This window comes from Beta vulgaris, chromosome 4 (genome assembly GCF_026745355.1).
Source record: "Beta vulgaris subsp. vulgaris cultivar EL10 chromosome 4, EL10.2, whole genome shotgun sequence".
In the NCBI taxonomy this organism is placed as follows: Eukaryota; Viridiplantae; Streptophyta; class Magnoliopsida; order Caryophyllales; family Amaranthaceae; genus Beta; species Beta vulgaris.
The window spans coordinates 7146233-7171055 of NC_079205.1; the positions used below are offsets into that span (position 1 = coordinate 7146233).

General features: G+C 39.4%; 1 protein-coding gene across 1 annotated transcript in view; it reads right to left on the reverse strand.

The window, feature by feature from the left end:
• Positions 1-2052: 2052 nt before the first annotated feature.
• The window catches only part of LOC125496851 (uncharacterized), a 44339-nt gene continuing 21568 nt past the window's right edge, over positions 2053-24823 (reverse strand). Inside the window, exons 3-4 of the mRNA XM_048642702.2 lie at positions 14582-14937; positions 2053-2692 (exon numbers count right to left, since the gene is read on the reverse strand). Of these exons, the coding sequence (XP_048498659.1) occupies positions 2386-2692; positions 14582-14937 (663 nt within the window). The 3' untranslated portion in view covers positions 2053-2385. The remainder of the gene's footprint in view (positions 2693-14581; positions 14938-24823) is intronic.

Consider the following 24823-nt stretch of genomic DNA (forward strand, 5'->3'; position numbering starts at 1 on the left):
GAGACACATAATGATCAGACATGGAGTCGTCAAACAACTCAAAAAATGGGGTGATTTCTTTAGACAATGTGAGGTCCGAAAGAAATCTTGTTGATCCCTTTACTAAGGGGTTATCTAGGAGAGTTGTCCAAGCGTCATCGGGGGGGGGGGGGGGGGATGGGGATAAAGCCCATTAGTTGAAATTTTATAGTGGATACCCGTTTGTGGTCAAACGAAGCCATCAAAATCTTAACTTGCACTACATTTCTCATCCATATATGGCACATGGAAGTGCCTTTAAATCCGTAGCCTATTGGTGGTGCTATTGAGACGCACTTGATGGATGTATATTGTGAGGTTGAGTTTTTGCTCTTAATGGTTCCATGCCCTTTCGGGGTGGTGTTGTTGAGAAACACTTGATGGACTACCTACGGAAGTGTGAAGGTTAAGTCGCTATCTATAAGACTGTATTGTCTTTCTAGAGCAGTTATGAGATCCAAGGAATGTGCATGCATGTCTATAAAGCTCTTGTGATGTATCGCGAAGACTGCACAATCTTAAGGTAGATGTGTGTTATGGGGGTCTAAAATGGAACTATGGTGAGTTCAAGAGAAATTCGCTCACTAGAAAGTAAGTTGTTGCCTCATTTCACTATGTATCAATTCAATTCGAAAGAAATTGATGCTTAAGTACTTTCCTTTCCTTACCCAGGAATTTCTTTTTTCTTTTTAGAGCCTTTGTAGGGGATTATTGAAATTAAGGCGTGAAAAGCCTCCTTTCTTGAAAGTCCCACATTGCTTGTGAGAAGGAATACTCCCTTGTTAATATATTCTCTCCCTTCTTATTCTTATTGAGTTGGTACTTGAGATGCTTTTGTGGTTGGTTATCATCTTTGGACTTGGGCTTGCTAACATACACGTGTGCGCCGCCCGCTCGGTCCGGGCCAGGGCCAGGGCCATTGGTCATGGCCTTGGGCCTTGGGAAATAAACTTAACTTAACTATTATTTTGGACCCCGGCTGAGTGTGTGTATAACGATTTTGAACGTTACAGTAGTTATGGCAATCCCTTGATATCCGCCCCGGATTTCTCTCTTTCATTTTTTGTCTGATTTCTTCCTATAAAATCAGTGCGTCCCTTAACAATTAAACACACACAAAAACTCATTCTTTTCTCTTCTTCTCTTTATTCCTTTCTTCCTGGGTACGTGCTAATCTGCATAGCCTACTCTGTCAGTGGTGACAATTTAGGTTGTTGTGTTAACCTTGGGGAGCTTTTCGGTCAGTGTCGATTACCACCGTTGTCGGCCGTAATTGCTTTCAAGTCAATGGCCTCCCACCACGCACGGCACAACCTTGAAATCAGTTTCTTCCTCGCCATTCCAATTGTCAATTTCTATTAATCTTGATGCCAATGGAGTATTTATAGTGGGAATTTGCACTTGACAAGCTTGGGACTTTATCATTTAGGCCCAACTTTAGCTTATATCTTTTTGAGTTTGATTGTGTGGTAAAGAGTGCACGATCAACTTAATTGGAATTGGACTTATATTTGGACACCTAACATATATTATTAAGAGAAACTGACTAATCTGGAATTTGATAACAGAAAAGGGATACAGTAAGATAGTAGAGTTACAACTTTCTAATAATGGGTCATGAGCTCAAATCTCTTTCATGTATCTTTAATTTATTTTTTTTAAGGTATGGAGAAGCCGTCCGAACCGCATGTATCTTTAAATTACAATATCACAATTCACAACATACGACATGGATAAAAAAAAATTAAGTGTTGAGCTTTAATATACTTACCAAAAAGGAAAAAGTTAATGGACGTCCCGGTGACGCTAGATAAGAAATATATATTATTCTACTTAATTACTCATATTTATATAAAATAATATAATAATGTATAATTTCAATGCAATTTTTAAATGCTTTGCATTGGAATTAAATGTTTTTCCCTTTCCTATTGAAAAACATTGATGTTTTGCATTGAAATTTTATATTATTCTATTATTTTGTATAAATATGAGAAATTAAGTAAAGCAATATATTTCTTATCTAGCGTCGGGGCGTCCGTTAGCGGAATCGTATCGAAAGACGAAAGAGATAGAAAATTGGCATGTCAAAGGCATAATGATGTCAGCTTGTGATGTAAACCGACATATGATAATCTATAATAACTAATAAGTGCTCACACGTTTTAACAATAATATTGATATAGAAAATATAAAGTAAGAACTAAATATTGCACTGAAACATGTTTCCTTAAACCTCAACGACTTCCATTCACTAGGTAGTCTTGATAGCTTTGGAAACTGAATGGCTATTTTATAACGTTTCTGTTGACAATCAGCAACTGCAAGTTGGGATAAATATCTTCTCTTTTCTTTCAAATTGCTTTGTTATTTGTCCATAGAGGTATTGGCAATCACTCGTAGCCTGTTCATAATATCATTGGTAACAGAACGCCGTTCTTCAAGAGGAAGCTCAAGTAGCGCAATCATCAGGTTTAGCTGATCAAGATCATCGGATTCAACATTAGTTTGGTTAGCTCGTAAAAAGTTATAAGCCTTCTCAAACCTTTTCGTGTCATCAGAGTCAATTGCCTCTTTTGTCTGATCAGTAGTTTGTTGAACTTCTTTATCCCTTGATGCACGACGAGACACGGTTACTATTACAGGAAGGGCTTCAAAGGTTTCTTTACGTACCCTGTACTCCGATCCAGCCATGCGCAGATATTAGATCAGTAGGTCATTAATCCCTCCTTTTTTTTTAATGGTTACATTCTCTTATGGAGACTATTCGATCACATGAAGATTTTGACTCTCTTTAGTTTTGTATACATAGGAAAAACAACATACTCCCTCCGTCCCAAAATATAGTTCCCATTTCCCTTTTTTCACGGTAATTTATGCAAGTTGGGAAAGTAAAGATTTTTTGTTTATTTAAATAATGTTGTATGGGAAAAGATTTTAGGAGAGAGAATGGAGATAATTGGTGAAAGAGCATTAATTGTAACATTTTGGTTGAATAAACAAAGCAAAAAAACAAAATTCAAGAAGCAAATAAATGATGGGACACGATTTTTCTAGACAAATTATGGAAAAATGTGGAACTAAATATGGAAATGGGAACTATATTTTGGGACGGAGGGAGTAGTTATATAGCTCTTGTTATATAATTTTTTTTTTAATGTTTTCTTATATGTAGCTCAAGATATTAACGTTTGTAGACGTGTTTTGAAAATCGAGAAAAAGATAATATAACAAGTAATAGAAAAGGAGTAAAACATAAATATATACTTCTTAGATTTGCAAGTAGAAGTTTTATATCAAAACCTAAAACTCACATGGGTTAACAGTTCAACTACACTGGCGAAGACGCTTGGGAGTATTAGAAAAGGGTAAAGAGTATCCATCATAAATCTAATTTTAGTGAGATTTGATCCCACAAACTCATAATTATGCATCACAAACATTTGACAATTAAACCAACATAACAACCATATCAACTTTAGCAACTTGTTTGGATTGTAGGAAATGAAGGGAAATTTTCACCAAAAAAAAAAATGAAGGGAAAGGAAGGGGAGGAAATCGGAGCGATGATTTCCTTCATATTTTGTCAAAAGCAAATCTCTCCAATAACGGAAAGATTTGAAAGGGAAACTCATACATCACTCTTCCTTCCCCTTCCATTCTCTCCTATACTCTTCTCTACCCTTACTTTCTTTTCCTTCCTTTTTCTCTATCCAAACACACCCTAGCTAGGAGCTCTTTAGCGTTTTTCATGTTCACATCATTTAAAGATAGTAGTAAAAGTGATTTAAAAATTGATCAAATGAAGAACAAGTTTGCGATCCAAAACCCTAGAAATATATGCTCCTTATAGCACCATTATTGAACATTATTAATCCTAGTGCATAGTTCATTTTTTTCCCATATCTTGAGGTTCTATGTACAATTACTTAGTGTCTCTTTATCACTTTATTTGATTTGTTGTTTATTTTTTTTTTTGAGATTGCTCCTTGTATACTGATAGTGAATTAGACTCACAAGTGGTTCACAAAAGTAACCCCATTTTATTATATGAGTAACTCCATTTTTATCATATGAGTAGCCCAATTAATTCATACTAGTAATGTCATTTAATCTATGAATAACCTCATTTAATCTTATGAGTAACCCAATTCATTCATACTAGTAACCTCATTTATTTATACAAGTAACTTCAATAAATCATACGAGTAACTTCGTTTAATCATATGAGTAACCCCAAAGGTTTACAAAAGTAACCGCATTTGTTTATAAGATTAACCATATTTTTTATAGAAGTGACACCCTTTTATTGTTCAGAGTAACCACATACTCAAACAAGTAACTCCATTTGGTCATAAGAGTAACTCCATGTGTTAATAAGAGTAACTTCATTTGTTTATAAGTGTTTGTGCATAAGGATCAACTTCAAAAGGTCATATCTCACACAAAACTTAATATTTTTGGAATATTCAAGTTGGAGATGAAAATTTGGCTCAATAGCTTTCCAACGCCTGGTCAAAAGCTCGATTCCGATGAGAAACGAGTGAGATATGACCATCTGAAAATAAGCTGACAGCAGGCTGATAGCGCGTCTTACGTGTGGTCGGCCACCCCTGTAATTTCACGTGTGGCCGGCCACAAGCAAGACGCGTTGTAATGTTTTTTTTTAGTGAACCTTTAACCTTCGACATCTTCAATTTCTTATTAAGAAAAAAATATAAAAAGTTGATATTATATAACTACACATTGAAGTGAATCTAACAAGATCAGATATAAGTATGTTTATATATAATATACTAGTCTTATATGCACATGATGCGCGTTAATTTCAAAACTTGTTATTCTATTATGTACTTCATTCGTACTATAGTTATAATTACACTTAAAATAGTTATTTTGAGATATATTAATTCGCTAATGTAAAAAACTAACAAAACGTTTTGAGTGATTTTTTAATATTAATTTTTGTAAATGAATTCTGATAAATAAAAAAAACAGATATGAAGATTCCATTAAGATATTGTATAAAAGTGGAATTTCTTCTATTCTCAATGAAGGGTAGAAGGTTTTTTGATTGAGTGAGTAAGTTAAAAAAAAGATTGTTTTCTTCATTTTTTTTCCCATGAATAACTCAATCCAAATGCAACAAAAAAAAGTATATGTTATGCTTAATATCTTTATTTTAATCTGTCTTAATTCTGCCCTTTATTCGAGTAGCTTTTCTTGAGTTGGTTTGACAGAATGAAAGAAATTGAAGATTTTTTCGACTGACACCAACTTGGATCTTCCATAAATTTGGAGGTTTGTTTAGTACTAATTTCACTATAATTTTTAAGATTCTACAATTGTTGAGTAAGAATTCATAATTAATGTATTTATTTGAATTATTTGTAGCAGATTTTGGGATTCAGTTGAATTTACTGAACCCCCGTTGACAAAAATGAAGAGATATGTTTATATCAATGATGATGAAACCATGCGTGAACTTTTTTGTGACAATCGCATATCGAACAAGAAATATACAGTGCTTAATTTCGTTCCGAAGAATTTATGGGAACAGTTCAGGTGATGCCAAATTAGTTGCTTGTATTTTTATTGATAGTTAATTTGCTTTTTCTTTATCAAGCATTTGTTGTTGTGAAATTCGTTGAATGTTATTGCAAGTGTTGATAAATCGAGTTATTGTTGTTTTGATATTTTTTTATAGTTACCATAGAAGTGGAAGAAGGTACTCTTATAGCATATAAAGTTACCCTAAAAGTGCTAAAAGTTATCCTTCAAATATATATAAAATTACCCTAAAATTGCTAAAAGTTACCCTAAAAATAGTAAAAGTTATCCTAAAACTGGTAATTATTACTCTTATAATAAATAAATTTATCCTTGAAATATATGGAACTACCCTTAATATAATAAAGTTATCCTAAAACTTGCAAAAGTTACCCTAAAAGTGTTAAAAGTTACCCTAAAGGGGTTAAAAGTTACCCTTGTTTTCAGTTTTCATATTAAGAGCTGTTTTGAGCGGAACCCACCATATATATATATAATATATATATATATATATATATATATATATATATATATATATATATATATATATATATATATATATAAATATAATATATATATATATATATATATATATATATATATATATTAGAATATTTGATCAAAAAATTTAAAATTTTGACCCACCAATAATGAAACAAGCATTATATTATTGAAAAGAGGGGGTATTATTTCTTATTGTCTTCCTTCTTAATTTACGTTAATTATTGCTAATACTTTTTTCTAATTAGGTAAATGTATCAACTCATGGACAAAATATTTTTATTTATAATTGGGTTGGCGTGTACATAAATTTCCTAAGTATATACTTCATTTGTTCTGTTTTAAATGAAAAATTGGGTGAAATGATACTATTCATTGATCAATCTTGACTCCAATTTATCGCTATTATATAAAGCAAAACATAGTCAAGTGAGATCTTGTTAAATTCGTCTCGATACATACAATCACATTATAACTTTTTATATTTTTCATGTGTGCACAACTAAGGGCCTGTTCTCCCCAGGTTATTTTCAGTTCAGTTCAGTTCAGCTCTTGACAATACTTTTACTCTCACATATCACTATTCATTTCAGTTCAGTTCAATTCAGTTCAGTTCAGTTCAATTCAGTTCAATTCAGATCAGTTCAGTTCAATTCAGTCCAGCTGTTTTATGCCGAAGAGAAAAGGCCCTAAAGATATTAAGATTAAAGAAGCTCATTTGGGTTGCGTGAAAAAACAAACATTTCATTTAAAACAGAACAGATGAAATATTAAATTTGATACTTCCTCCATTCCAAATAAGTTGTGATCTCTTCAAAATGACGGACTCCTAGACAATTTTTTGAAGAGGAGAGAGATATAGAGAAAGAAAACAAAATGGTCACATGTGATAGGAGAGAGATAGAGAGAAATTATTACACAAAATGAAAGTGTAACATCTAATTTAAAACTTCCTATAATAAAAAGTGTTACTACTAATTTGTAATGCAGAAAGTAGTTCAAATAGTTATGCCCAAAAATAATATTATATTTTGTTCTTTCTTTTTTTCAGCACCATATTGCATTGATTAAGATGATTAAAAGGATAAACTTTTTTTTTTTTTTGAGGGGAAAACAATAGGTGCATTATATTAATCAATGGACATAGTGTCCATAAGTAAATAAGGGGTCACCTCCGCAGGACAATGATGTTCCCATCTTTGTTCAACACCAAAGGGAATAAATCTAGCTAGGTGATGGGCCACAAAATTACCATCCCTTAGCACATGAGACCACTTAACAGAAACAAAATCCCTACTAAAGAAAAGAGCATCCTCAAGCACGACATCTAAATCAGAAAAAAAGAGTGCACCTCTAGACAACCTGTTTGTGATAGTAAGACAATCTGTCTCAAAAATGACATTCTGCAAGTCATGACTCCGAGCTAGCTTAATTGCAAGACAAAGAGCTTTCCCTTCCGCCACTTCAACCGGCCACCATGCCTTCACCCTTCGAGAAGCCGCAAATAAAACTTCACCTACCTCATTACGAGCAACAACACCCATGCCCACCCACCCATCATCACCAATTGAGGCATCCGCATTCAATTTGACACACCCGGCTGGAGGGGGCTGCCACACTTTCGAGCTCCTCGCATTCTGCCCAGCCACGCTACCATAAATGTGCTGTGAGTACTCGTTGTAGTCGGCTACAGCTCGCATAGCAAGGGCTTCCACTTGTTCATTTGGCCGACACCAATCTTCAAAGACCACCTTGTTTCGCCTATGCCACACATAATATGCGACATAACTCAATGCCACCAGCGAATCCTTCTCCACCTCTTGCCACTCATCCCACGAATCCAGCCAGCTCGCCCCATCCCCATTCGGTAGTTTGCTCGTGAGCCCAGCCATCTCCCAAACTTCTCTCACCTTCGAACAGTGAAGCAACGCATGTGATATAGTTTCGGGCCCCTCTAAACACAAAGGGCAAGTGTCATCTGAGGTAATATGTCTATGCTTTAAAATGGCACGAACCGGCAAAGAGTTAGAGAAAATTTTCCACAAAAAATGTCGCACCTTTGGGGATACTTGCAAACCCCAGATTGTGACCCAAGCGCGGTGAAAAAGGTCGAGATTTCCAGATTTGCCTACCATATAGGCCGTCTTCACTGAGTATCGACCATCTTTTGTGAACGCCCAAGCAACACGATCATGAGGGAGGCGTTCACTTAACGGTAACGCCAATATAGCTTGAATATCTTGCTCATTAAAATGCTCATTTACAACATTAGCATCCCACTCCATCGACCCAAAATCAATCAAATCACAGACATACTTTAATTTAGTCGCTCAACTCGTCCGCTTGAAATAAAACGGCTCTCCCCATTAAGCACCCAAGGATCGTCCCAGATATTAATGGTAGCTCCGTTTCCCACGCGCCAGAGAATCCCTTCCTTCACTAAAGACTTCGAACCCCATATGCTCCTCCATGAATAGCTTCCTACCGGACCCAACGAGGCATCAAGAAAGCTCGAACTAGGGTAATACTTGGCTTTCAATACCTTACTAAGAAGAGAATCCTCACATTGAATCAAACGCCAAGCCTGTCGACCAAGAAGGGCCTCATTAAAAACTGAAAGGTCTCTAAATCCCATTCCTCCTAAACACTTTGGGTTGCACATCGACTCCCAACTCTTCCAATACATCGGCCTCCTATCACCTTTTGAACCCCACCAAAACTTTGCCATTGCCGAATGAATAGACTTTAGGATAGCCACGAGAAACATATAGACACCCATCACATAAGTGGGAATAGCCTGAATCACAACCTTCAAAAGTACTTCTTTACCAGCCTGAGAAAGCAACTTTTCCTTCCAACCCTGCAACTTCTTCCACACTCTATCCATAATTCCTGAAAAAAGATATTGTTTAGATCGACCTGCAAGAGTAGGGATACCCAGATACTTGGAATGCCTGTCAACCTGTCGCATAGCTAGAAACTCCACCAACTCCTTTTTCTGAACAGAACTAACACCTTTGCTGAACGAAACTTCCGACTTTTCAATATTAATGTTTTGACCAGATGCTGCTTCGTATTTGTTGAGAATATCAACTATAACTGAGCATTCCTGTCTGCAAGCACGCGCAAAGAGCAAATTGTCATCAGCAAAAAGAAGATGCGAAATTTCCGGGCCACTTCGACTCGCTTTCATGCCATGAATAGACTTATCTGCAACTGCCTTTCGAACAAGTGCTGAAAAAGCATCTGCAACAAGAATAAACAAATATGGTGATATAGGATCACCCTGTCTAAGACCCCGTGAGGGAATAACAGAGCCACACACATCACCATTCACCACAAAAGAGTATATCACCGAAGACACACAATTCATCACACATTTGACCCAGGAATCAGCAAACCCCATTTTATCCAACAAACTCCGGAGAAAACTCCACTCAACCCTGTCATACGCTTTACTCATGTCAAGCTTCATTGCAACAAAACCTCTATTCCCCTTACAGTGATACTTCATAGAGTGAAATAATTCAAGGGCAATTAAAGCATTATCAGTAATGAGCCTACCAGGAACAAAAGCGCTCTGGTTTTCAGAAACAACGCCAGGCAAAATTGTTTTCAACCTGTTAGCTAGAACTTTCGTAACAAGTTTAAAAATAACGTTACACAAACTTATTGGTCTGAACTCAGAAACAAGAGTTGGAGACTTCACCTTCGGAATAAGGGCAATATTTGTGTTATTTAAAGCATCAGGGGGTCTGGTACCATGAATAATACCTGCAACAACAGAGGTGACGTCATCACCAACAATGTGCCAGAAACGCTGATAAAATACAGCGTGCATCCCATCAGGGCCCGGGGCTTTACTGGGGTGCATCTGACGAAGAGCCTCCCACACCTCCTCCTTCACGACACGCCTACAAAGCACCACATTCATCTCCTCAGAAATAATAGGGACAACAGCATCCAAAACAGCAGATAGGGCCTCATCAGACGGTAGACTCGAAGTGAACAAATTTTTATAGTATGCCTCGACCACACGCTCAATGTCCTCATCATCATCTCGCCAAACGCCCCCTTCATCAAACAACCCATTTATATAATTTCTCCGCTTACGTTGACTAGCTTTATGATGAAAGTACTTGGTATTTTTATCGCCATCCTTTATCTCTGCAACACGCGATCTCAAATACCAATATGCCTCTTGCTTTTCAAGCAAATCATCCAGCTTACTGTGGCACTCCATAAGATGCTCTTGGTTCGCAGCAATAGAAGAGTGCTGCAGCCGTTTTATCTCTTCCTCCACCAAACAAATTTCACGGCCCAAATGATTTAGAGTATCCTTGCTCCACACAACAAGGTCCTGCGCTACAGCAACAATTCGAGCCTCAAAAGGGAGACCCGAAGAGTGATCCCATGCAGTTCGAACCAAAGGCTCACAAGAGTCCTCCAACAACCATGCAGTTTCGAACCGAAATCTTTTCTTCTTCCTCTGTTTTCTTCGTCGCTTGCAACCTAAAAGTTGGACCATTATTGGAGTGTGGTCCGACTTATAGCGAACCATATGCTCAACATGCACCTGTGGAAAGCAATCAAACCATTGTGGGGAGGCTAGGAACCGATCCAATCGTTCACGAATCCGAGTCGTGGGATTCTTACCCCTCTCCCATGTGTACCATAAGCCAGAGAAACCCAAATCCCGAAGATGAAGCTCATCTACAACCTCTCTGAAATCGTGCATGGCCCGACGATCCGAAACACGACCCCCCTCAACTTCAGACATACTCAATACTTCATTAAAATCACCCCCAAAAAGGACAGGCCCCTCATAGTCTCCAAGAGATCTCAGTAAATCCCAAGTTTTATATTTATTCCCTGCCTCCGGCCACCCATATATGCCCACAAAACGCCACTTAACACCATTCGCAACGACCACATCTCCACAAATATGATTATTAGAGAAAGAAACCAAACTGAAATCAAGCATAGCCGACTTCCAGTAAATGCAAAGACCACCAGACCTACCAACACTATCGACACCAAAAGCACAATCATAACCCAATCTACTTTTTATATTCTCCGCAACCAAACCCTGTATCATAGTTTCAGAAACAAAAGCAAGGCTAAACTGTGACACCGTACTCCATCGACAGAGTTTACGAACTGACAAGGGGTTGCCCAAGCCCCTGCAGTTCCAGCACAAGAGATTCATAATGTCGGGCGGGGTTGGACCTCGCCAACCTCCGCCTCGACAGTCACCAAGCTACTGCCATTAATCAATCCATCATCAATTTTTCTTTTCTTTTGTCCCAAAGTCATATCCACATAGTCATCAAGTATCATATCATCAGATTGTTTTCGTTTTAGGCCTGAGTTATTATTAATATCAACATTCAAACAGCAGTTTTCAACCAACACAGGGAGTTTTGGAACATGATTTTTCTTACGTGGTTGCACTTTTGGTTTTCGGCCTTTTTTGGGGGAAACAGAGCCTTTATCAAACAATAGGGGGATAGGAATACTTACTGACCCATTAAGAGGGGTTGACTCACAACATGCGGAAGCGTGCTCATGTTGCGAATTATCACCCTCATGCACAGTGGTCGGTTCATGCATCAACGTCTTCTCCCTATCCACCGTGAAAGTTGCTTGATGATTTACAATAGGAGAACTCATGGCTACTACCTCCTCCACAGCAGCAGGTGAAGGAGAAAAATTTAGAGTGCAAGCACAGCTACGAAACTCCTTTGCCTCCTCCATCATTTTAATACGCCCACGCCGAGGCGAGGCTCTCAGCCACATCCTCTCTTCTGTTCTGTCTTCCTCAGGGACCCGAAGACAATCACGCTCAATATGGCCCAATATACCACACACATAACAAAAATTTGGAAGCCGCTCATACTTTACCTCGACTATGGCAACATCACCCCCCTTGCTTCTAATCTGTTGTATACGTCTCAAAGGCTTAGACACATCCACGAGGACCTTCACACGAGCAGATTTATCCCATACTATTCCATCAAAATCAACTTCTAGCACCGTCCCTACACCGCTCCCAATCATCCTTATACGATTTTCGGTTCGACTATCCATAGGCAGGTTGTATAGTCTAAGCCAAAAAGGGCTATGAGATAGGGCAATATTTGAAGGCTGCGCATTACCCTCAATCTCGTTGAATAATACGAGATTCTGGTCGAAACTCCATGGCCTCCCAGCCATTACTTTCGTCTTATCCCTAGGGTTTGCGAACTGAACCACGAACAAACCGTTTTCTATGGTCCTGAATAGGGCACTTTTGGAGATCGACCATATCTGGTTTAAAGTCTTCTTCATCGCCTCGAAATTATAGGGGCGAATTGTTAATACCTTGCCTACTAATGATAAGGCAATACCCGATTCATCGCTTTCATCTGGAGCCTCTTCGAAAGAAATAACTGAACTTTCATCGGATGTAATTTGTAGATTTGCACACTTATTTGTAATTTCATCAGCCATAACAGCTAATGAGGATCCCAAGAGGGATTAAAGGCTCAAGAAACGAGACAAATGATTGGAGAACCAACACTGTCGCTCAAACCCTAGTTTTCCTAGAGAGAGACTTACTATTAAAAGGATAAACTTTTATTGGTAACAATCAGTAGTGTGATAATTTATGCTTAGAAATATATACTTCATCCATTTAAAAATTGCTGCACCATTTCATGTTTTCACACTTGTCAATGTGTAGTTTCAAAGTTTAATATCTTTATTTATCAATAAGTAGAAATTATAAAAAGTTGGTATTAAAAACAATACATTGTGGCGAATCTAACAAGATCACATATGACTATATTTTTCCTAAAATATAAATCACCTAAGACAATAAAAGTGTGGTTCCTGAAAGATTGTCAAAGGAGCTATAGTAATAGCTCGAGAGATAAAAAGTAGAACACTTTACATCACAGGGTGCACAAGAAAGGGACCCGAGGGAGGGGGAGCTTCATGGAAGTTGTCTTTGGTCGGAAATTGATCAATAGTGGCTAAGAAATGAGAACTATGGTGTGAAAAGCGGTGTCCCGTTGGCAATTTGATCGAAAACGCACAAGGTGAAGGCGACACACAAACGTGTTATAAATCCTAAGTGGAGCGTGGGAGAATAAGACTTTGCTCCAAAAACAAGGAGAAGCTTTAATTTTTTGGCTTGGTGGTGATTGTGTTGTCGGAGTTGGATGAGACCTCAATGTGATTCCTTGGTTGGAGAGAACGTGGCTCACCTTCTTGGTTTAGGGGAGATATGGTTATGCTACATTAGTTGAGTGGTAGTGTAATTTGTTTTCTTGGTTGAGAGAAAGTGGTGTAGTTTTCTTGGTGAAGGAAGCAGGATTTAGGCTATGATGGGGAGATGATGATGATGGATTTTGGGTGCTTAAACTGATCTCCTGTTGGGAGATTGTTGTATTGGAGAAGTTGAAGTAGGGAAGAAGAAGCGAAGAAGACTATGTGAGAGCAAGCTGCCTGGCGGGCAGAGAGTGGGTTCGGGCAGGCAAGTTTGGGCACCATTTTTACTATTAGTATTACTGTTATTCTATTTTGGGAAATTTTAAAATAATAATAATAATAATAATAAATAAAAGTGAATCAAATTTAAGTTAAACAAGTGTACTAAACAGAACTGACTTGCTGAATTTAATTTAATTAATTCTACTGTACTTAGTTTAACTGAAAAATTTTAATTTAACTAAACTAAATTTGTTTGACTAAACTGAAATTATGTCTAAAAGAAAAGGTCCTAAGTACATATTATAAAAAGTTGGTATTTCGAATGTAGGTCTCGAGACGAATTCGACAATATCTTAGACGATTATACTTTTATTTCCTACGTAGAAATCACAAAACATAATCAATGAAGGGGATATGAATAGTGAAAAAGTCAAATTATGTCAACTATTTTGAAACGAATAAGAAAATAGAAAGTAGGAAACAAAAGAAACATACTTCAGAAAGGATATTGTATGGGAACTACCCAAGTCTGTTGTCGGACGCAGCAACAAGTTCGACAGGAAATGTCTTAGGACGCATACTCACAAGAAGGAAATAAGTGTCCCTTAATATGAGACCGGGACCGCCGTCGCGGCCACCGAAAAGGACAAGATAGGGAATCTTCCCTCTGACAGATTCATCACAGTCATACACGTGTCAAAGGATTACCTCTCCTGTCAGATGAATAGTACATCTATAAATAGCCTAATGGTACTATTTTTGCAGGTACATTCTCTCTCATACTAAAAATAGTTATCTCTCTCTAAACTTTATCTCTCTAATCCTTATTGGACATTAGCTGACTTGAGTGTAAGAGGGAGTTTCCTCACAACCACCCCGAGGGTAGCTCACGTTTGTTCTTGTACAGTTCACCACTCCTGGATAGCCCTCAATTACTGACGGACAACTCTCAAGTCCGCAACCGTTTCGTAACGGGAACATATATAAAATTTCACAAAAAATTAAGAATGGATATGGAAAAAAGTTTGTCACGTACCTATCGTGATAGCAGTAGGAAAATTCGACAACATCAGTACCGCGTGACTTCGAAACCTCATCAAGAAGGAGATCTACTGAAACACTGAATTTTTCTTTACAGTGGAGAGCGCCAAATGTAATAGTTACTGAAGACTCATCCCAGCACTGTGGAAAGTTTCCCGCAGACGCCTTCTTAATTGTGGATTCAATGTTAGTGATGGTCAAATGCAAGTCTTCAGCTACTACTAATCTGTCCATTTGCCCAGCAACAACATTAGAAACTGTTTGGATAAAGTTCTTGCTTGTTTCTGTTTCTTCAGTATCAACAAATGTGAATGTTCCTCCATTACTGTTACTCGCAATGTTCTGGAGCACCTATCACATTGAGTACATGCACACTAAGAATTGGAAATATGGTATATGTAGTACATGCAAAAACTGAGATATGGGCATGAAGAGAAAGGTGCAAATGCAACGATCGAGTAGCATTAGTAAAGACAATAAAATAGTAGAATAATGTTCAAGAGATCTCATTAACCCAGAATGTGATTGTTAATTTCATTCATTCTGTCCTGCTAAGGAGCGAAGCCAGCCTTGGTTGCGAGGAACAGTTTAGCAAAGAATTCTAAACATGGTTGTGGAGGGGGGGGCAATTTACCAATAAAAAAACATAACCATTTATTGCCATCTATTTTCTTCAAATCTATTTTGGGACTCGCAGGAGCCATGGTATTGGGCCATATATATGTATGGTTGTATTTAATGATACTAGTATACATGGGCTTACGGCCTAACAATGATTAGGATGTATTTATGCTTTACTGTGAATACACAATGACCAAGGAAAACATTTTAACCTAAATTAACATGGTACCAGAGCCTTTTTCCTTCTAGCCTCCCTGCCTTCAACCTGCCGGTTTTTGTTTCCTCGCCGACCACCAACGCACCACTCGCCTGGATTTTCACTAGTAGAAAAAGGACGATTTGTGTTGCCCCATTTGCATCGCATGAAAGGCAAAACGACGCAAAAACATAATTTGCATCGCATGCTATGAAGAGTGCGACGCTAAACATCATTGCATAAGCACCAAATACGAGCTATATGCGTCGTACCTTAATGATGTGCGACGCATATAGCTCATGTGCATCGGACGCTGAGGTCCATCCGACGCACATCGCTGCATCGAAGTGACAAAATTGAATCCATATCTACGTCGCATTTAACTAATGTGCATTGCAAAAGGCTAATTTGCGTCGGACCCTTTGGCCCATCCGATGCAGATCAGCCCAAAAGCCCAACTCACCTTTTTAAACCCCTAGCGCCTTTTATATTCTCTCTCATCCTTAAACCCTCAATCCCTAAAAGCACCGCGCCGCTCAAACCCTCTCTCACTGCGTCTCTCTCACCCTCAAACCTCTCTCACTGTGTCTCTCTCCCTCTCACCCTCAAACCCTCTCTATCTCTCTCACCATCTCTCTTTCTCCTTCTCCCACTCTTAACCGTCGCGCCGCTTCCTATCTTCATTCATCTAAGGCGAACAACGAACACTAGGGGGAAAAAAGGAAGGCTGCGCAGGAAGGGCTGTGCTTTCTTCAAAACGCAGCCCTTCTTTATTGTAGGGTTGCATTTTTAAAAAAAGCGCAGCCCTACATAACAGAATGGCTGCGTTTTTGAAGAAAAGGGCAGCCCTTCACTTATTAGGGCTACGCTTGTAGAAAAAGCGCGGCCCTTCTTACATTCAGAAGGGCTGCACTTTTATTACAAGCGCAGCCCTACTAAGTGAAAGGCTGCGCTTGTAAAAAAAGCGCAGCCTTTCTGACTTAGTAGGGTTGCGCTTATAAAAAAAGCGCAGCCCCTCTGTTATGTAGGGATGCGCTTTTTTTTACAAGCGCAGCCCTTCATTAATTTTTTTTTTTTTGATTGAATTAGTGCGCGCATGTACAGTATCCCAAGAGCAATTCTATTTCCCTCTATCCCTCCTTTAGAGAAATACGAGCGAGAAATTTGCGCGACGAGTGCACCACCACCATCACTGCTGCCCACCACCACTGCTCCACCACCACGACCACGACCACTTCGTTGTGAAGGGCTGTGTTTGAAAAGCGCAGCCCTACTTAAAAAGTGAAGGGCTGCTGTCAAAAAGCGCAGCCCTAAAAGCCTTTTTTAGCGCAGCCCTTCCTTATTTTTCCACTAGTGGAACAACGTTCTAGAACAACGAACACCGCCATGGATGAATTCTTCGAGTTTCGGACGAAGCGAAGAGAGGTTAGAGGTTAAATCATTCCTTATCTACGCCATTTTCTCTCTCCTCCATTTTTGATGTTTTTCATTGTTGCGAGCTCTCGGTGCGGAATGTTGTTGATGGATTACCAGCGAGAGAGAGAAAAATCTAAGGGATCTGGGTAGTTCTCTCGCCGGCGGAATTTAATTTTGTTCCAAGTTTTCTTGCCGGCGTCCTCGAAGACGGTAGCCAACTGGAAATGAAGATGAAGCATTTTGTTTTTAATAATTTTTGTAACTATGTACTTGAACTTTTTTTCATTTTGTTGATTTGCTTATTTTTATATTATGTGTCAGATCTAGAATTTGTGTGAACTTTCCAGCGGTTACTGGTTTTTTATGGTTGCTTGATGGTGAACTTTCCTTTTTGAAACACAAAATTTGTGCGTATTTTGTATAATTTGTATAAGTATTTCATTTGCGTAATGTAATTCTACTTTGTTTAATTTCTTTTTTATAAGTTTAGATTGTTTATCAGTTTATAATTTTTTTCATGGTTTCAATTAACAGAACGATTGTAGAAAACGATTATGGTAGATTTTTTTTATCTGTTTCAACTTTTGGAATGGTGGACTTATTTTTTTTGTTAAAAAGCAATTTGTGTCGCACCCTTAACCATGTGCGACGCAAATTACTCATTCAAGATCAATGCGCGTCGCACATTGTATAATGTGTGATGCAAATGAAGCTCCTGCATGTTGGGCTATCCGCCTATGGAGTCATGTGCGTCGCACATCGTTACGGGTCCGACGCAAATAGCTTCAGATTTGTGTGGTGTCCCAACCCGACGCAAATCGTCTCTACCAAATTTGCGTTGAGACCTGTGACGTCAGACTAATGTCCGACGCAAATGGTGGTCCTAAGTCCGACGCAAATCAATAATTCTGTACTGGTGTTTGCTGTCATGGAAGACGAGAAAATTGATCCTGCTTCTCCTTTTTACCTCAGTTGGGGTGATCAACCCGGAAACTTGATCACTCATGTCCTTATTGGTGACAGCTACATCGCTTGGGGGCGTTCCATTAGTTTATCGCTCAAAGCTCGTCGAAAATTTGTTTTCTTAGACGTACTATCACCAAACCTACGGAGAAGAAGAAGCTTCTTGATTGGGAAACTGTTCAATCCATGTTGGTGTCTTGGATCTTACGTAGTATGGACACTAAAATTACTGCGTCTATTCCATTTCATGATGATGCGAAGCGGCTTTGGGATTCCTTGGACAAGCGGTTTTGTGTAGCCAATGGACCGCGACTTCAACAATTACGGGCAGCCATTGTTGACTGTAAACAACAGCGAGCTATGTCCGTTGAGGATTATTTTAACAAATTAATGGGGTTGGACGACGAACTTACTCGTCTCAAACCTCTTCATAGTTGTGTGAGTGGAAACTTTGCACCTGTGATGTCGCTGGCAAATTTGCCGCGGATCGGGAGGAGGAAAAAATTCCTCAGTTATTGGTTTAGATGATGATTTGTATGCTACTATGCGAACTAATGTGCTGTCTCAGTCTCCTCCGACGGATTTAGATCGCCTATATCAAACTCTTATTCAGGAAGAACGTTCGCGGGACATCGCTCGTGGAAAGGCTGTCAAAGAAGAAGTTAACACATTCGTGGTTTAGGCCGATCGTGGCAAACCACGTTTGGATCGGACTGCTCGTGCCAAACTGGCCTGCTCTCATTGTAAACGCACCGGTCACGAGGTCGCCACCTGCTTCAAGCTTCACGGCAAGCCAGCATGGTGGGAAGAAAAATTCGGAGGCAGTGCTGGGGGTCTGCCCAGTCACTCTACGCTGCTCCGTCGTCCACATCTGCCCAAACTGCTCCCCCTACTCGCAGTCGCGGCAACGCCGTCACAGCTCACGTGGTTGTGCCTGCCACAGACATTACCGTGGCTGCCCCACCCTCTGTTGATGTTCCCCTTGTGGATTTAAGTCCAGTCTAGGTTCAAACTTTAATGCACTTGATTAATAATGAAACTACTAAGGGTGATCGGATGACGGGTACGTACCTCTCTAGTCAATGGATACTTGACACTAGTGATTTTACTTGTCTTAGGGCCTGTTCTCCCTAGCTTATTTTCAGTTCAGTTCAGTTCAATAATTCAGTTCAGATCAGTTCAGTTCAGTTCAGCTATTGACAATACTTTTACTCTCACATATCACTATTCATTTCAGTTCAGATTAGTTGTTTTATGCCGAAGAGAACATGCCCTTACTCATGTTAGTCCTATTGTTGAATGCCCGGTTGGCTTGCTGGATGGCACTCGTGCCTTTACTACTATGGAAGGGTGTGTGACTCTTACTCATGGCCTCATTTTCATCATGTTTTATATGTGCCACAACTTAATTGCAATTTAATTTCGGTGTCGCAAGTGATTGATGAATCTAATTGTCATGTTCAATTCACTAATTCTTTGTGTGCTATACAGGATCGTCTCTCGGGGACCCTTATTGGAGCCGGTGAGCGTCGTGTTGGACTTTTTTTATCGTAGCATTCCTACTATGCAAGCGGTGACGGTTCCTGGTTTATCTGAGTTCGAATTGTGGCATCGGCGTCTGGGTCATCCTGCGGATCGCGTTGTCAAGTTAGTTCCTGCTATTAAATCTTGTTCTAGTAGGAAACAGTTAAATAAAGCTTGTATTGTTTGTCCTCATGCTAAACAGACTAGAGATTGTTTTCCCACCCGTGATAATAAAGCCTCTGGCATTTTTGAGCTTATACATTGTGATTTGTGGGGGCCCTATAGTACTCCCTCTTCGTGTGATGCTGTTTATTTTCTCACTTTGGTTGATGATTATTCGCGTGCGGTTTGGGTGTATTTGTTACACAATAAGAAAGAGGTTGAGAGTCCGTTTATGTCTTTCTTTGCCATGGTTGCTCGTCAATTTTGATACTCATGTGAAAATTGTTTGGGCTGATAATGGAATTGAATTTAACTGCTTATCTACTTTTTTGAATACCTATAGTATTTTGTTCCAAACCTTGTGTGTTAGCACCCCACAATAAAATGGGAGAGTTGAGAGAAAACATCGTCATATTTTGAATGTTAGCAGGGCATTGATGTTTCAGGCTCATCTTCCTGTTGCTCTTTGGGGTGAATGTTTCTTGCTGTTGTTTATTTGATTAACCGCACTCCCTCGAGTGTGTTACATGGTATTACTCCTTATGAGGCTCTCATGGGGTCTACGTCCTTCTTTTGATGAGTTACGTGTGTTTGGGTGTCTCTGTTTTGCTCACAATCAAAGGGCGAAAGGTGATAAATTTGCTCCTAGGAGTCGTCGTTGCGTGTTTGTGGGTTATCCGAATGGTAAAAAGAGTTGGAAATTGTATGATGTTGAAACCGGTACTTTCTTTGTCTCCCGGGATGTTAATTTCCATGAAAATGAATTTCCATTTGACTTGTGTGATCTTCCCCCTCCTGCCACTGATTTTTTTTATGATGGCCATATTACGTTAGCCCAAGGGGCTATTTTGGAGGATGACCTCGTTGGTGGGCCGTGTGATCAGGTCCCCCCCTCGGTCTCAGCTGCTGAGGAGGTTCCTGGGCCTGTGTTGGATCACCCCATCGAGCCCAACTCCCTGTCCTCTACTTCTCCTGCTACCGAACCCCCTAATACCTAGGCCCAGTCTGCTAGCGTGTCCACCTCTGTGGGCCAGCCCACTTCTAGCTCTCTCTCTCCCGTTTCGGATTAGCCCAATGTGGCTCCCCTAGTCGATCCTCATGCTCTTGGGCGGGGGTTACGTGATAATTGCCCCTCAGTTTTGCTCCGTGATTTTGTCACCAACACAATATGGAAAATACACTAGTAGAATAAACGTTTATTGCTGCGGTGATATCATTGCGGTTTTACCCATACGCAACAATATATCACGTAAAAAGAAAAAGAAAAATATAAAATAACCATATTGCTGCGGTTTTGCCGAAAACCGCAGCAATATGATTTCAGAGGAAATTTTTTGACCATTTGACCAAATTTATTGCTGCGGTTTTTGACAAAAACCGCAGTAATATATTAAAATAATATAAAAAAAATTATTCGGACATATTGTTGCAGTTCCTACCATAAACCCCAACAATAGACTTTTAAATTAATATAAAAGTCCATCTAGGATTTTTTCACTCATCTCTCTCCTCTTCCTGTCCAGTTCACGCCTCTTCCTCTCCTCCCCTCATCTTCTCTCTTCCTCAAAACCCTCTTCTCCTCTCAATCATCCCGCGGGTCTACCGTTCCTCTCAATCATCAAAATTGTCGTTCTTGTTCGTCTTATCCTCTCAATCATCTCTCCCCTCATCTGCCGGTCGACCGCACCGGTTCATCTTCGAACTTCAGATCTGGACGATTATGTTCCCAGCGATTCGTTTGAACTTTGCGTTCTTCGTAGCGATTCGTTCGAAATTCGCGTTCTTCGCACTCGCCGTTCGAACTTCGTGTTCTTCGCAGCTATTTGTTCAAACTGGAGGAGCAACGAGTTCATATCTGGACGCGTACGAACTCTAGGTTGTTTGTGGGCAACAAGGACGACGTGCGGATGGTGGCCGGCCATCCAGATTTGTTTTATTTTCTTTTTTTTTTTTTTTGTTTTTTTTTTTTTGGTTGCTGAATTTCGCTTGAGTTTTTGTTTTTGCTCAAGTGTTGATCTGAATTGCGATTTTTTTGAGAAGCGTTGTTAATTTTGTTGATTTTCAATCTGGTGATGGTTTGTTTTCTTTATTATTTTTTTTTTTTGGTTAAATTTTATAGTTAATTTTGGATGATGAACTCTGTATTGTTCATCTTAGTTTTTTTTTTTTGAATCTTTTTATTTTTGTTGGTTAAGAATCAATATAATGTTAGGGTTTCTGATTTTTTGTTATTTTTTAATTTGTGTATTTTATTTCCAGTTTATATTTAAGTTTCTTAATTTTTTTAGTTTCTTAATTTTTAATTTTAATTTGTTTCTTAGCCTTTTCATTTCAGTTTTTAAATTTTTTAGTTTGTTTTTCTCAGATCTATAATAGTAGATTGGGGTAACTTTATTTATATTATAATTGTGTTATAAACATCAAAAATTAACGTCTAGAGAAACAAAAAAAAAATTACTGGCCCTTTATCTATTGTTGCGGTTTTGAGAAGAAACCGCAGCAATAGACCGACATTTTTTAATATTAAAAATGTTACATATTGCTGCGGTTTTACCTATAAACCGCAACAATATGTTCAAATATTGCTGCGGTTTAAAACCGCAGTAATATATTAATTACATATTGTTGCCCCCTTAATTGCTGCGCGGCCAAAACCGCCGCAATAGGTCACTTAATGACCGCAGCAATAAGCATTTATTCTACTAGTGATAAGTCCATCCACGCCCCCACTTTCTCCATCGGATTCCTCATGTACTCCTTATCCTTTAGCACACTTTGTGAATTGTGATAAATTTTCTGTGCGACACCGTCTTTTTCTTACAGCGGTTACATCTGGTGTTGAGCCACGCTCTTTTCATGAGGCTATGCGGGACCCAGGTTCGTGTGAGGCTATGCAAAAGGAGATTAGTGCCTTGGAGGATAATGCGACTTCGGAGATGACTGCTCTTCCACCTAGTCATAAAGCTCTCGGTTGTAAGTGGTTTTATAAGGTGAAATATCATTCTGATGGCTCGGTTGAACGGCTTAAGGCTCGTTTGGTGGTGTTTGGTAATGATCAGATTGAAGGAATAGATTACAATGAGACTTTTGCTCCTGTCGCCAAAATGGTGACAGCTCGTGTTTTTCTTGCTGTCGCTGCTGCAAAGAATTAGGAACTGCATCAGATGGGCGTGCATAATGCCTTTTCATGCTGATTTGGCTGAGGAGGTGTATATGCGTCCTCCTCCTTGCTTCACTTCTTCTACCCCAGGGGTGGTTTGTCGGTTGAAGAAATCTTTATACGGTCTTCGTCAGCCCCCCGGTGTTGATTTGCCAAGCTAGCTGCTTCTTTACTGCGTTATGGTTTTGTCCAATGCTACTCTGATTACTCTCTCTTCACCCTCAGTCGTGACGAGGTTCAGCTATTTGTTCTTGTTTATGTTGTTGATTTGATCATTTCTGGCAACGACTCTTCCGCTATCTCTTTCTTCAAGCAGTATTTGGGTGATTGTTTTCATATGAAGGACCTTGGCCTGCTCAAGTATTTTCTTGGGATTGAGGTTACTCGCGCCCCCGAGGGTTTGTTTTTGTGTCAGCGTAAGTACACCTTGGATATTATCTCTGAGACTAGTCCATTGGGTGCTAAACCCGCATCTTTTCCCCTTGAGCAGAATCATACTCTGGCTCTTGCTATTGACTCTCTGTTGTCTGATCCTGAATCCTATCGTCACCTTGTGGGCCGTCTTATTTATCTCTCCTTTGCTCGGCCATATTTGGCTTATTGTGTTCATATTCTTGCACAGTTTATGCAGGCACCACGCCAAGAGCATTGGGATGCTGCTCTTCGGGTGGTTCGATATCTCAAAGGATCCTCCGGTCAGGGTAAGCCAGTGTGATATGTCTCTCTTTGGTTGGTGTGATTCTGATTGGGCGAGTTATTCTTTGACTCATCGTTCTCTTACTGGCTCGATTGTCTTTCTTGGTTATTCTCCTATCTCTTGGAAGACCAAGAAACAGCATATTGTCTCCCGCTCCTTGCCGAAGCGGAATATTGATCGATGGCTGATGTCACCTCTGAGCTTAAGTGGTGAGTCAATGAACAACTCTACTCAAGAGCTTGGGCGTTCATCAGCCACGTGCATGTCTCTCTATTATGAAAGCATGTATGCGCTTCACATTGCGCAGAATCCGGTATTTCATGAGCGCACCAAGCACATAGAGGTCGATTGCCATTATGTGCGTGATGCTATTCGTGATGGCATCGTCACTACTCGTCATGTTGTGACCCGTGGCAACTTGCGGATATTTTCACTAAGGCCCTTGGCAAACGGCAATTTCTACTCTTGTTAAGCAAGTTGGGCGTTTGTAATCTTCACGCTCCAACTTGAGGGGGGGGGGGGGGTATTGGGACATATATATGTATGGTTGTATTTAATGATACTAATGTACATGGGCTTACAACCTAACAATGATTAAGATGTATTTATGCTTTACTGTGAATACACAATGACCACAGAAACCATTTTCACCTAAATTAACACATGGCCTCCTTGTCCCCAACATAACCTCACCATTGTTGCTCAAGCAATACATATTACAACAAATATATGGAAGATGGATGCTTATAGGAGGCTGTCAGGTGTGATTCTTGAATCAACTTAGGTAACGCCAAAATAACAGCACGAAAAGGACAATATAATTCATCATAGGTTAGCTATATATATACAATCATCCTAGATGAGAGAAAATCTAGAGCAAAATACTCAAAAATAAGAGAATAGATATTGGGCTTGATGATGATGTTTGTTGAATGAAAATGGACAGGACTAGACTTCATCTCATTGCTACATTCTCTTCACTCCCTCTCAAGCTAAGAATGGGTTGCAAACCTAACTTCCAACTTGGGTAGAATAAGCTCAAGCCGATGAGCACGAAGGATTCTAGTGAAAATATCTGCTTGTTGATCAGAGGAAGACACGTCTTTGGGAGAGACGGCTCCTTCTTGAGCTGTTTCTCTGATGAAGTGGCATTTTATCTCCGTATGCTTGGTTTTTCATGTTGCACATGATTGGTAGTTGTGGCCAAAGCAGCTTGGTTGTCATAGAAAACAGGGTTGTAACCAAGAGATTTCGAGCCTAAGTCCTTGAGAAGTTTTGATCTACATTACCTCACAAATAACAAGGGCCATGTACATGTACTCAGCTTTTCCAGTGGATTTATAGCAACCATAATGTGTCTCTTTTCCTTCCATGAGGTAGGAGAATTGTGTGCTGACACACAAAAGCCAAAAGTAGGTCTCCTTGTATTAGGACACACTAGTAGAATAATTATCTACATTATTTGCTATTAAATTGCTGCAGTTTTACTCATACATAA